Raw genomic sequence first — 12775 nt, forward strand, 5'->3', positions numbered from 1 at the left:
GAAGAAGAAGAAGAAGAAGAAGAAGAAGAAGAATCTGGGAGGAAGAGAGGGAAGCGCACAAATCTGCTTGTCTTCGTTTGAGTTTTGTTTTAATCCCGGCGTTAAGAGGATTGTGAAAAATGTTCATGTTATCACGAGACAAGATCCACATGCATGTGCAGATGTGACACACACACACACACACACACACACACACACACACACACACACACACACACACACACACACACACACACACACACTGGTTAATCCTCCCCTGGGTTAAACACGGGATTCCAGATTGGGTGAGTGCAGTTCTGGCATTAATAGTTTTAATTTCAGACGTCCAGGATAAAAAGCATTCTGTTTGAGTTGCATGTTTGTGTGTTGAATGTTGTGAAGATAAAGAAGACAGATGGAAAAAGACGGAGTAATCTCAGATCAAATCTTCTTATATGAGAGAGAGAGAGAGGGAGAGAGAAGGAGGCTATTTGTGCAAACCTCTGTTTGTCATGGTGTGTTAGGGTGTGTGTGTGGGTGTGTGTGTGGTGAGGAGGAGCGAGGCTTTGACAGAAGAAGCAGGAGAATAGAAAGGACCCATCTGTTCTTTCGGTGGCTCATAAAGAGAGAGGAGCAAGAGGAGTTGCACGGGGAGGTGAGAAACTTCTAGAATTTCTGCGTTTTGTGTGCGAGCGTGTGTCAGAGTGAAGGTTTCCAGGTTTATGAGACGGCAGCAGCAGATGGTGGATGCATTGCACGCTTTAGTGAGGACAATTACTGTGCGGCTGATCTGGATGACGTCCTGTTATCACGCAATCCTGATCAGTTTTCACTGATTTAAGACTTGTTTACTTTTACTCTGATTCAGACTGACTTGAAACGTTCATAATTTGAATTCTTCAATAGATAGTTCTAACAAAACAATGTAATCACACTGGAGATATGGGATGTGATGTTGCTCATCAACTATAACAAGATTCATGCATTTTATATCGGAGCAATACCACACGGAAGCCAACGTAGAGTGTGGTATTGATTTATTGGTGCTAAAGCAGATCAATTCTGCGTTTAGACTGCAAACCTCAACATGCTTATATGACTGTTTATTAAAACTTGGTCAAAGTTTACCGAACTATTGCTACTCCACGATGCTGTGACCTTGGGTCACGAGGAAAAAGAAAAGAGATGAATTATAAGATTTACGCTTTCTGCTGCAAAAAAAATTGCAGTACGCTTTGAAAGTTGTCTTGTAGTTCAATAAATCCAATAAACAGATCATTTACATTTGAATCATGATAGTTTGCTTTATCCTTATTATATCAAATGTAACATTTTCTCTATTTTGTGAAAAGTATCTAGAAAAAGGATGATTAAAATCAGAATTTATCAAAAAGTGGCAGTCGCTGGTGTCGTGGTCAGCACTCGTTGTGAGAAAGTTGTGGGTTTGAGTTCGATGTGTGGAGTTTGCATGTTTCCCATGTGCATGCCAGAATTCTCTTGACTGGTGTGCATGTGTGTGGTTCGTCTCCACCGTTTTATCCAACATGACACAGAATCTGAATCCAGAAACTGCTCCCCTGATAACTTTCTCACACATTTATCCATTATTATATGATTGGAATGAATTCAGTTTTATACCTATCGCTACAAATACATCACAGTCATCTCAGTTTTACGGAGAATAACCAGCAATTCAATGTGAGCCAGTAGAGGAGACAGTGGAAATGAGAAACATTACCAGGTAGAAACCTGCAGAACCACACGTGGAATATAGGTTGGGATTCAAACCGTGGTTTGGGGTGGGGGCAGGGAGTCTCTATTTGCTTCAACACAAATAAATCCATACGCTGCAGAATGATATTGAACGCAAATAAATGCACACTGACCCAAAATGAAAGCCTGGCATGAGATTAAAAGAATTAAGGGGACTTTATTTATGGAGTCATTTTACCAATGGAGCAGTTTAAACAGGCTTTACATAGCCGGCCATCCATTCATACAGGCCCCCTGCTGTGGAGGATCGGGAGCATCCAGGTCCAAATGCCATGGCTTGTGAGAAGGTCCAGTAGTAAAACTCACCATGGCTGCTCGGTGGAAGGTTTGGTGGAAAGAAGCGAGGAGGTGGTTCAGATGTTTGATTGGCCTCACACTCACCTCCAAATATCCAGAGGAGCTCGGTGACATCCAAGGTCAGGCATGACTTACAGCCGTCAGTAAAAGAAGCTGACGGGAAACGTCCAGACTCAATTCCCAGCGGGAAGATCATCTCCCAGGGCAATCAGAAGATGGAGCGGCATTACCATAAAACACAGAGGGGAGGACACGGCACACTACAACTGTGTGTGTGTGTGTGTCAGAGGATGCTCCATTTAATTAGGTTAGAGGGGATACTGTGTCAGTTAAAGGACGGGGTGGGGTATGGGTGGGCGGGGGTCTGCACGACGAAGCTCCGTGTTAAAGTAATGAGATTAAAGCAGAAACCACAGCAGAGGGCAAAAGCCAAGGCAGCAGATTGTCAAAAAATGTCACTGAAACCAGATATTATCAGAGAACACGTCTGTGCAACACGCTGCTTCTTATAGTACAGTAGCTGATCTGACATGTCGTATAAATCTGTAGATAAAAACCACAAACTAACTGGAGACTGGAACAAGTTATCAAAGAAAAATGTGGCGCTCAAACACACGCTGCAAAAAATAATCGGTTGCTTCCCATTTCGGGAAAGTGCTCATGTATTGAGTGGCGGTATGGTGGGGCTGTGGTCAGTGCTCCTGCACAGCGAGAAGGTTCCAACGCTGGTCTGAAATGAAACAATATTTCTACATATTATTGTAGAAACTACCTTTATATATATATATATATATATATATATATATATATATATATATATATATATATATATATATATAAATTTCTTGTTTTACAGTAGTAGTCAATTATCTAATTATTAATCACCATCATACAAGTGTGTGCTCTGGAATGTCAATGGATGTTGATTACTACTAAAGAATGAAACCGTTTTGTTGCAATTTTCTGTTTGAAGTAGACATGCACGCCCTCAAGCACCCAGCAGGTGGTGCTGCAGAGTCCTCAGCTTACACCTGAAATTCACACACTGTGAATCCTGATCAGCGCCCACTTCATCAATGGAAAGTGTGACTCATGCTTCTCCAGGACAAAAAACACTTATACAGTTTACTTATACTGATGCATCAAAACTGTACATTAAAAAAATTTTACAAAATAATTTTTTATGCGTAATACCAAACAATGACCACACCTTCATTACAACAGCCGCGAGAGGGCGCCTCATCTTAATCGCGTTTACCGATGTGAATTTATTTTAAATGATTTTTCGTGAAGCTGGCTTCTCCTGAGCTTTTGTACTTAGAAATACTGGCAATGAGAAGACCTCATCCATTCATCCGTTACAGTAAATCCTGACGATAACTTTCTGCCGATCTTCGTTTCCAGAGATGGAGAACCAGCACGGGCTTCGCCAGATCTCTGTCAAGTGAACGTTTCACGTAACGCCATGTGGCCACGATGAGGCTGTGTATCATTGTGCTCTGTCTGAGCAGTGGATGGATGCCAGCTGCTTCTTCTCCCAGCGTGACCCCGACGGCGCCGTTTGGCGCGGCGGTGCCCACCGAGGACCAGAGCGTCCGCCTGGTGGTAAACTCCCCCTCACTGTGTTGTGTCCAGTCTGTGCAGTGCCGGCGCATTTTAGGTTTGGTGCAAAGTGCTCAAGTGTTTTAGAAATGCAGAAATTTGACATTTCAACTATTGCCCGATTTACACGACAACATGTTAAGTGAAAAACGCATTGTTTGTGCTTTTTTTTGTTGAAGAAAAGTTTTGCATTTACATGACAACGTTTTGAAAACGGCATCTGTTTACACAGAAACGTCAGAAACACTGAAAGTAGTTTTCATGTGGGGACACTAGTAGCCTTTTTGAATGAAAGCACTTAAATACAAGCGGAAAACAACACGCCGTAAACATTAACAATGGGAGTAGACATACCGTAAATTGGCAAAAAACTAGAGACTGGGGGTTATGACACGCTGGAGGAAAACATTGTTGTTGTTCGTCCACTCACAGATGCATAGGAGAATTATTTACTGGGGCCTTGGTGTGGGTGTAGTTGCAGTGTTTCAAAAAAAAAAGTAGTTTTCCACCATTTCCACGAGGTCGGGGCATTTTTCGAAAAGGTTTGCGTGTGTTTGGATTTGGAAGGAGAGGAGGCGATCAGGTCTCATGTCAAACAATTAATTTCAGCTTTGATGGAAAGCTACATTTTCAGGGGCTAAGGGCTCTGTTGTCGTGTAAACAGACGGCCAAAACGTGACAAAATGTTTGCTTTTTCACGTGAAAGCATTTGTTGTGTGAACAGGGAATGCACCCAAGCAAAGCCTTCTTTCATGGAGCACGTCTTCTCTTTGGCGTCCTGCAGGACTGGTTGACGAGGTATGGCTACCTGCCCCCTGCAGACCCCTCCACTGGCCAGCTGCAGGCCTGGACCGCCGTCACTGACGCTATGAAGGCCATGCAGAGGTTCGCAGGCCTCAGGGAGACCGGAGTGGCAGGTGACCGTCTCACTCACACACACGCATGCACGCACACGCACTCGCACACGCACACGCACACACACACACACACACACACACACACACACACACACACACGCTCCTTTTCAAAGAGTCTTTGCTATGCTCAGATAACGAGACGGTGGCGTTGATGAACAGCCCTCGCTGCTCCCTGCCTGACCAAGTAGAAACTTCCAGACCTGCAGATGGCCAGGATGGGAGGAAGATGAGGAGGAAGAGGAGGAGGAGGTCTGTGTCCATGTGGACACGCAGGAACATCAACTGGAGGTTGGAGGAGTTCTGTCATCAGTTAATGTGGCATCAGGCTGTAGAGTCACTTCAGAGGAACTGTAGAATCACTATAGAGGAGCTGGAGACTTACTGTAGAGTCATTACAGTCATTGCAGAGGAGCTGTAGAGCCACTACAGAGTCACTCCAGTCACTACAGAGGAGCTGTAGAGCCACTACAGAGCCACTACAGAGTCACTCCAGTCACTACAGAGGAGCTGTAGAGCCACTACAGAGCCACTACAGAGTCACTACAGTCACTACAGAGTCACTATAGTCACTACAGAGGAGCTGTAGAGCCACTACAGAGTCACTCCAGTCACTACAGAGGAGCTGTAGAGCCACTACAGAGCCACTACAGAGTCACTACAGTCACTATAGTCACTACAGAGGAGCTGTAGAGCCACTACAGAGCCACTACAGAGTCACTACAGTCACTACAGAGTCACTATAGTCACTGCAGAGGAGCTGTAGAGCCACTACAGAGTCACTATAGTCACCACAGAGGAGCAGTAGAGCCACTACAGAGTCACTCCAGTCACTACAGAGGAGCTGTAGAGCCACTACAGAGTCACTCCAGTCATACAGAGGAGCTGTAGAGCCACTACAGAGCCACTACAGAGTCACTACAGTCACTACAGAGTCACTATAGTCACTACAGAGGAGCTGTAGAGCCACTACAGAGTCACTACAGTCACTACAGAGGAGCTCTAGAGCCACAAATGGCTGCAGGTTGCAGCGAACATGGATTCATGTACAGATCAGAAACAGAGTAACTCTTTCACTCCTGCATGCTCCTGGTGAAATCCTCAGGCTGCGGTCACATCCTTCATCCTCTCATCTGTCCCGGGAGACGGTACGCTCGCTGGTCTTCTACGCTCTGAGAGTGTGGGCGGAGCCAACGCCCCTGGAGTTTCACGAGGTCGGTCATTTTCTGATTGACAGGCAGCTTCGTCATACTCAGACACTCTTCATTCATTCACTCTTCATTCATCCTGTGGTCTGCATCCAGGTAGGCAGTCCGGAGGCAGCTGACCTGCAGGTAGACTTCTTGCACGGTTACCATGGTGATGGCTACCCTTTTGATGGAGCAGGCGGAGCGGTGGGTCATGCTTTCTTCCCTTCGGACCCTGCACGTGCAGGAGGAGTCCATCTGGATGCAGAGGAGGAGTGGGCCTTCAGACAGCCAGGTGAGCATTCATACAGTCAGGTGAGCATTCAGACAGCCAGGTGAGCCTTCAGACAGTCAGGTGAGTCACTTTGATTTATTTGCTCTTGGACTGAGGACTCATGTAATTCAATAAGACCATTGAATTTTAACAGGAGAGTCACACCGTACTGAAGGAATTTAAGATCCTCTTTGTCCTGTTATATATAGGAGCCACCGTAGTAGCCTGCCTTTAAAACATCCTCTAACACCTTGCCATCTACCATATTTGGCCCAAAATCCAACAGAAAATAATCCATTGAAACTCTTTTTTGGGGGGCATTTCAGCCTCTGAGGGCACGGACCTCTTCACGGTGTTGGTCCATGAATTTGGACACGCTCTGGGTTTGGCCCACTCCTCATCCCGACACTCTGTGATGCGCCCGTACTACCAGGGTCCTGCTGGAGACCCCCTCCTGTACCGCCTGGCAGCTCAGGATCTGGAGCACATCACCCAGCTCTATGGTAACGAGCACTTCCAGTGACCTCCATGAGGATTTAGCCTGGAAATCTGATCTGTGAGAACTCATGTGCTGTAGGAATCAAAGTATATCATCACCAGGGAGACCTAATAGGAGATAATGGCTTCATTATTCTGACTACCATGTGTGTGACTGCGAAATGCATAAAAAATGAGCCTGAGAAGAAAAAAATGAGTAGCTCATGAAGTCCAGATGAAGTCTTCATCCTCCACAGGCGCATATGTGAAAGACTCATTGTGAAGAACCAAAAGGCTCAAAGCACAATTACTTTTATTTTTGACCCTATTAATTCTTCTTTTTTTATATTTCCTCTTGGTTACATGGAGATGCAGGAATTTCATTTTAATGCTGAGGCATTTTGTGGCACGGTGGAGCAGTAGTTAGCGCTCTCACTTTAACACACCTAAATTGGCTCTGATGAGAAACGTTATCATGTTATAAAGGTCTAAATTCATTATCAGCATAGTTTAATCTAATCTTTAATGATGGAACTACAGAAAATGTATCATAAGCTTGATTTCAACAACCTTTAAAGCTACAGACACACATGGCTATTTAGTGACGCTAGGATTCATGATTTGAGTTATGATTTGATACTTTAACTTTGCGGCAGGTAAAAGTAACCAGCTGCTGGCTACAGACGCTCCTCGCCTCATTCCAGAGCTCCACAGACGACACCAGCAGCACCGCCTCCATCACAGACACGGACACCACGGGTTCGTCAGTTATTCTGCACAAATAATACAAGTTTTCAGTTTAATTTTCCTTATTTGTTCATTGTTGTGGAAAATGTGCTCAACACATCCCATCTCATCTCATCTCATCTCATCTCATCTCATCTCATCTCATCTCATCTCATCTCATCTCATCTCATCTCATCTCATCTCATCTCATCTCATCTCATCTCATCTCATCCCCTTTTGATCATATTTGATCAACCTTAAGAAAAACAAGATGACAATGGAGTCCGGGTCCTCAACCAATATGGCACCTCCACTGATACAATATCTCCAATAGCCATTCACATCTCTATGTCCATGTCAAGTTTTTCTTGAATAAATCAACACACTCTGTACATGAATCTTTCAATCTGTCCCTCTGCTTCAGACCCTCCGCAGATCGATGTAACACCAGTTTCGACGCCGTGGCGAAGATCCGAGGGGAGACCTTCTTCTTCAAAGGTCTGGAGGCGTCCGAACGTGCAGCAGCAGAGTAAAATCTGTCCAGTTGTGGTTCTGACAGGTCTCTGTTCTCCAGGTCTGAGCATGTGGCGAGTGACCGGTGGGGGTCTGGTGTCGGGACGGGGGGCCTCTGTCCGGAGGCTGTGGGGGGGTCTACCTTCTGACCTGCCTCGGCTTCACGCTGTGGTGGAGAGACAGTCAGACCATGCCATCATCTTCATCAGTGGTACGTTACAGTATGTATAGCTCCACATTAAGGTCGCAGTATGGTGATAGTAATGCAGTAAGTAGTAAAGCATGAGCCATGTATTTTTTTCTTACTTAAAATGTGAGTAGTCTTTACTTGACACTGTTGAGATCCTTTCCCTCTATTGCGCATATCATCCAACTGTTAGAAACCTGGCACATTAATTGGTCCGGACCGAAAGCGGACAGTCCAACCCAGTGTTGGTGGAAATGTGGGGAAGTGCTACTTTTTGTGTGCTGGGCTTCTGTCTCCTTGTAGATTGTGGAAACGCTGTTACTTCACATGCGCATCGCAGCCGTAGTAACTAGGTGTTGTGCACAGTCGATGGACAATGGCAACCTATGGAACCTCTAGAGTGTCATGACTCCCAGTCCATGTTCCTCTGGGACTTGGTAGTTCTATAGTTGATAGTCAATGTAACAACGATCCAACTTGGTCGACTGCTATTACGAGTGTCAGTGTACTCCTATTGTTATAGTTTATAGTGTATTGTTCTCTCCATGTGGGTGGTTACTTTTCAAAACACAAACAAGAGTATCCACTAGTGTTCCAATATGCTAACTACATAATTCTTTCTGCCTTTTCCGTGTCAATGTGAAACTTTTCTGAAGTAAAAACTCTAAAACAATGCATATTCACTTGAGAAGTTGTGTAAACGAGGGCCTAAGCTGTCCACATTGTCCCCTCCTGCAGATTCCCAGTTCTGGCTGTTCAGAGACCTGTCGCTGCAGGAGGGCTACCCTCAGACCCTGTCCGCCCTCAGGATGGGGATGAGCTTGGCTGGAGAGGACACCGATGAGGATGATGATGGAGGAGCACCAGGACAGTGGGGCCTGGTCTGGGACCCAGAGGAGGGTCCTGTGTGGGGGGAGTTAGAGGCCCTGGAAGACAAGGAGGACGTCTGGACTCAGCTGCTGAAGGACGGCGTCAGCGGGATCACCACGGACAGCGATGGTGAGGCTCTAATTGGTATTTGTGTCCAATGTTCAAATAAACACTCACAAACACACTCAAGGTGAGTCGAACTTTCTTATAGGTACAGTATTCAATTCTTTTTAATATATGTTTAATTGAACGCAGGAAAAAACAAAAAAACAAAAAGAGCTAGACTGAAAATAACTTGGTACAGTTTTTAACAAGGGTCCCTGGTGCCAAAAAAGTTAAAGTCTTCATTTACCATCCACTTGTTCCACTTTGAATTTTGCACTCCCCCCACCCCCCACGTCAAAACATTGACGTGTACACGCAAAACTTTTCACAAAAACTATGATTTTTCTGTTTAAACATAGTATAAAATGGGGTTTTAAGGGACAGAGCAGACCTTCTGTCATGTCTGACCCCTCATCCTATGAAGAGCCGGCACGTCATGACTCCCTCTCTCCTCACTCCTCTCCAGGCTCCATCTACCTCTTCAAAGGCGACTCCTACTGGAAGTTCTCGTTTCCGGGCTCGTCTCCGCAGGACGGCTACCCGCGATCCACTGCTGTAGACTGGCTGGACTGCACCTCCTCGTCCTCGTCCTCCTCTAGTGTAGACAGCCTCTCTCTTTCTGCCTCGCCGCCTGCGGGGAGGCAGGAGCTGAGGGAGAGGTGGAGGGATGACAGGGAGGAGGAGGATGAGGAGGAGGTAGCAGGAGGAAGGCGGAGGGACAGAAACAGAGACAAACACAGACAGGACGGAGGCGTCCACACCTGGACACGGTGCAGCTGTCAGAACCGAGCTCCGGCCAGCTGGACGACGACGTCTGTGGCCGCTGCTGTGCTGCTGGGTGTGTGGACACTGTGCGCTCTGTGACGTCCAACAGACACAACCAGACACTGTGAAAATACTTCCAGTTTTATATTACTGACTTCATTCATGGTTGTACTTCTACTAACTGATGCACATGGGGATGTTTGTGAGCATGATTTGAACAAAAAGCTGCCCCCTAGTGGTTCACCAGTGTACTGTGGGTAGTGATAAAACTAGAGGCCTGTTCTACAAGGCGGGATAAACATACCCGGGATATTTCTCCATTATCTGGACTGACAAACCCTGACATGCGCAATCTTTGATAGTGTTACTATGAAGCAGGTTATCAACTTGGTAGTTCAGCCAAGTTTTCCATCAGGATGGGTGCGCATTCACAAAAGGGGCGGAGTTTGCAGCATCTGACCAATGACAAATCCTGCAGAGCAGCTTATACAGTGGAGTAGCAGACAATTATTCTCCAAACATATGAAAAGTTCAACCACATCAACCAGGACAAAAGCAGCACTATTGCAGCAGGAAGCTAAGCTGCAAAGAATTCCAGACTCAATTCATAACTTTGCCAGATTTCACAACATTTATTCACTGGACAATATACAGGCACGGTACAGTGATCACTCAATTTCACTTTGTTATGCCGCAATTGTTTCAGGCAGAGCTCCCTCACTGCTCTACTCTTACTTTAATATATATTTTCATTTGAGTTCTTTTATGTTGGAATATTAATTCCTCGCCGTGACGGTACAAGTAGTTGTGCTTTCCATAAATGTATGTTTCTACAGTTCTACCAGGCGTGACCATTAATGTCATAATTCCAGGTTAATCCTCCTCGTGGAGATAAACGTACTTGAGAATAAGAACAAAATCATCTTTCAGTGCACTCAGTAACAAAGATTTATTCTATCATGTTAAAATGAATGCATCTCTCCCTCGTTTTTCAAGAGATCTGATTGGTTGGTCATGAGGTGGAGCTTTTATGCTCGTTGGTCTCTTGTCCAGAACATAATTGGCTTTGGAGCAGGTCAGGGCTTCAGTCAGTTACCTGGTGATTTGCCAGGGAAGAAGTGAACCAGCGTCGCAGTACGATAAACCCAGGGTTAACCCTGAAGTTACCTCAATAAGAGAAAAGTTGCAGCATTGTCCTCTGGTCTTTGCAGTTAATAGGAAATAATAGTCCCCTCAGAATAGAATATATAACAGTTATGTAGCGGTTTGCACATCTCATCGCAATGTCCCTGGTTCGAGTCCAGATTTTCCAGTATGTGTGGATTTTGCATACAAGACAACATTTCAAGCGACACATTTTACATTTACACTGTCGCATTTTGAAAACAATATCCGTTCATGGTGAGAATGATGCCGTGTTCATATTGGGCCACTAGAGGGCGATGTTGGTGGTTTTTGTGATGAAACCACACACGGAGAAAAATATGTACAAACATTAACAATCGGAGTACACAGACATTTGTATGGACAAACGATCAAGTTGGATTGTTATTTCGGAGACTGTCAAACTATAAAACTACCAACTCCCAGGAGAATCTGGACTGAGAGCCATGACACTCTGGAGGAAACATGGTACTTCTTGTCCATTTACGGAGCATGTGCAGAACAACTATTCACGACGGCTGCATTTTGTCACCGAAGGCAACAAGTTAATCAGTTGTTGACAGATGTTCTGTAGCTATCAGGAGCAGAGTGAAGAGTTCTACATATTGCCTACGCTCCAGTCACCACCCCATCTACACTACTGCTGCGGACGGACTTAATTCCTTCTGACAGGGAGCTTCTGCACCATTCCGAAAGACAACAAACTGACAAGACATCTTTCCACATAGTCGCTGCTTTACGTCGTTCAATCACTCTGTACTGTAATCAGTTACATGGACTATATTGACGTTTAAACCACTTCATGTGATTGTGAAGATGTTTCCTTTCAGATTTCAGAATCATGTGCACGTCATTCTCAAATATGCTATGATATATTTCTCAAAAATGTAAACGTAAGTTTGATTGGCAACGTATCATACTCATTGTACAATGTTTTTAATCTGGTTTTGAATATGGTTCTAATGTGACCACAGACCAGCACTGCAGTGGGCCCTGAGGATGGATTTCACTGTATGTGACCAATAAAGAACTTTATAACTATATACCGTCTCCATGAAGTGAACAAAAGGGAGAGACAGAGGAGGGAGACGCATGCGATCCTAAAGAGGCAGGTGAGGGAATTGATGGAAAGAGAGGTAGAGAGGAGGAAGATGCAGGAAACACAGGAGTGGAGAGAGGTGCTGCTGGGGGAGAAAGAGGAGGGACTAAAGAGGCAGGCAAAAGAGTGGATTGAAAGAGTGTGGAGGGGAAAAAAGGGAGAGACAGAGGAGGGAGACACATGAGATCCTAAAGAGGCAGGTGAGGGAGTGGATGGAAAGAGGGGAGAGACAGAAGGAAGAGGAGGGAGAGGCAAGAACAAGGGAGGAGTTAGAGGCTGGAGAGAAAGACGAGGGTGACGCAGGAGATACGGGAGTGGTGGAAGATGAGAGAGAGAGAGAAAGAGAGAGAGAGAGAGAGAGCGAGAGAGAGAGAGAGAGAGAGAGAGAGAGAGAGAGGCAGGATATATATATATATATATGAGTGCATATATAGTGCGTATATATATATATATATATATGAGTGCATATATAGTGCGTATATATATATATATATATATATATATATATATATATATATATATATATATATGAGTGCATATATAGTGCGTATATATATATATATATATATATATATGAGTGCATATATAGTGCGTATATATATATATATATATATATATATATATATATATATATATATATATATATATATATATATATATATATATATATATATATATATAGGTCCCATATACAGTTTTTTCAGCATTTTCACTTCAGTGTCAGAGGTCCAACAACATTGTATTCAAAGTCTAACCCTAACCCTCTCGTGACTCTACTGAGAACAGGTTGTTTCTGTCTGGATGTGCTGGTATGTGTTTATGGTGTATTCTTCACATACGAGT

The 12775-nt window shown here is 44.5% G+C and overlaps 1 protein-coding gene across 2 annotated transcripts; it reads left to right on the forward strand.

The window, feature by feature from the left end:
- The first annotated feature begins 612 nt into the window (after nucleotides 1-612).
- Nucleotides 613-11694, forward strand: mmp17b (matrix metallopeptidase 17b). 2 transcript variants are annotated; one of them, XM_080502113.1, is made up of 12 exons: nucleotides 613-634; nucleotides 3454-3654; nucleotides 4436-4568; nucleotides 4700-4856; nucleotides 5671-5779; nucleotides 5870-6047; nucleotides 6353-6529; nucleotides 7160-7262; nucleotides 7654-7727; nucleotides 7804-7953; nucleotides 8668-8928; nucleotides 9371-11694. In XM_080502113.1, exons 2-12 carry the CDS (start codon nucleotides 3526-3528, stop codon nucleotides 9766-9768), a joined length of 1869 nt encoding a protein of 622 aa, XP_080358239.1. In that variant the 5' UTR covers nucleotides 613-634; nucleotides 3454-3525; the 3' UTR covers nucleotides 9769-11694. The 2 variants fall into 2 exon arrangements, with proteins under 2 accessions (XP_080358239.1, XP_080358240.1); XM_080502114.1 differs by having other exon boundaries at nucleotides 4700-4817.
- Nucleotides 11695-12775: the final 1081 nt, after the last annotated feature.

The sequence above is a fragment of the Blennius ocellaris genome (genome assembly GCF_963422515.1).
Source record: "Blennius ocellaris genome assembly, chromosome: 9".
Lineage (NCBI taxonomy): Eukaryota > Metazoa > Chordata > Actinopteri > Blenniiformes > Blenniidae > Blennius > Blennius ocellaris.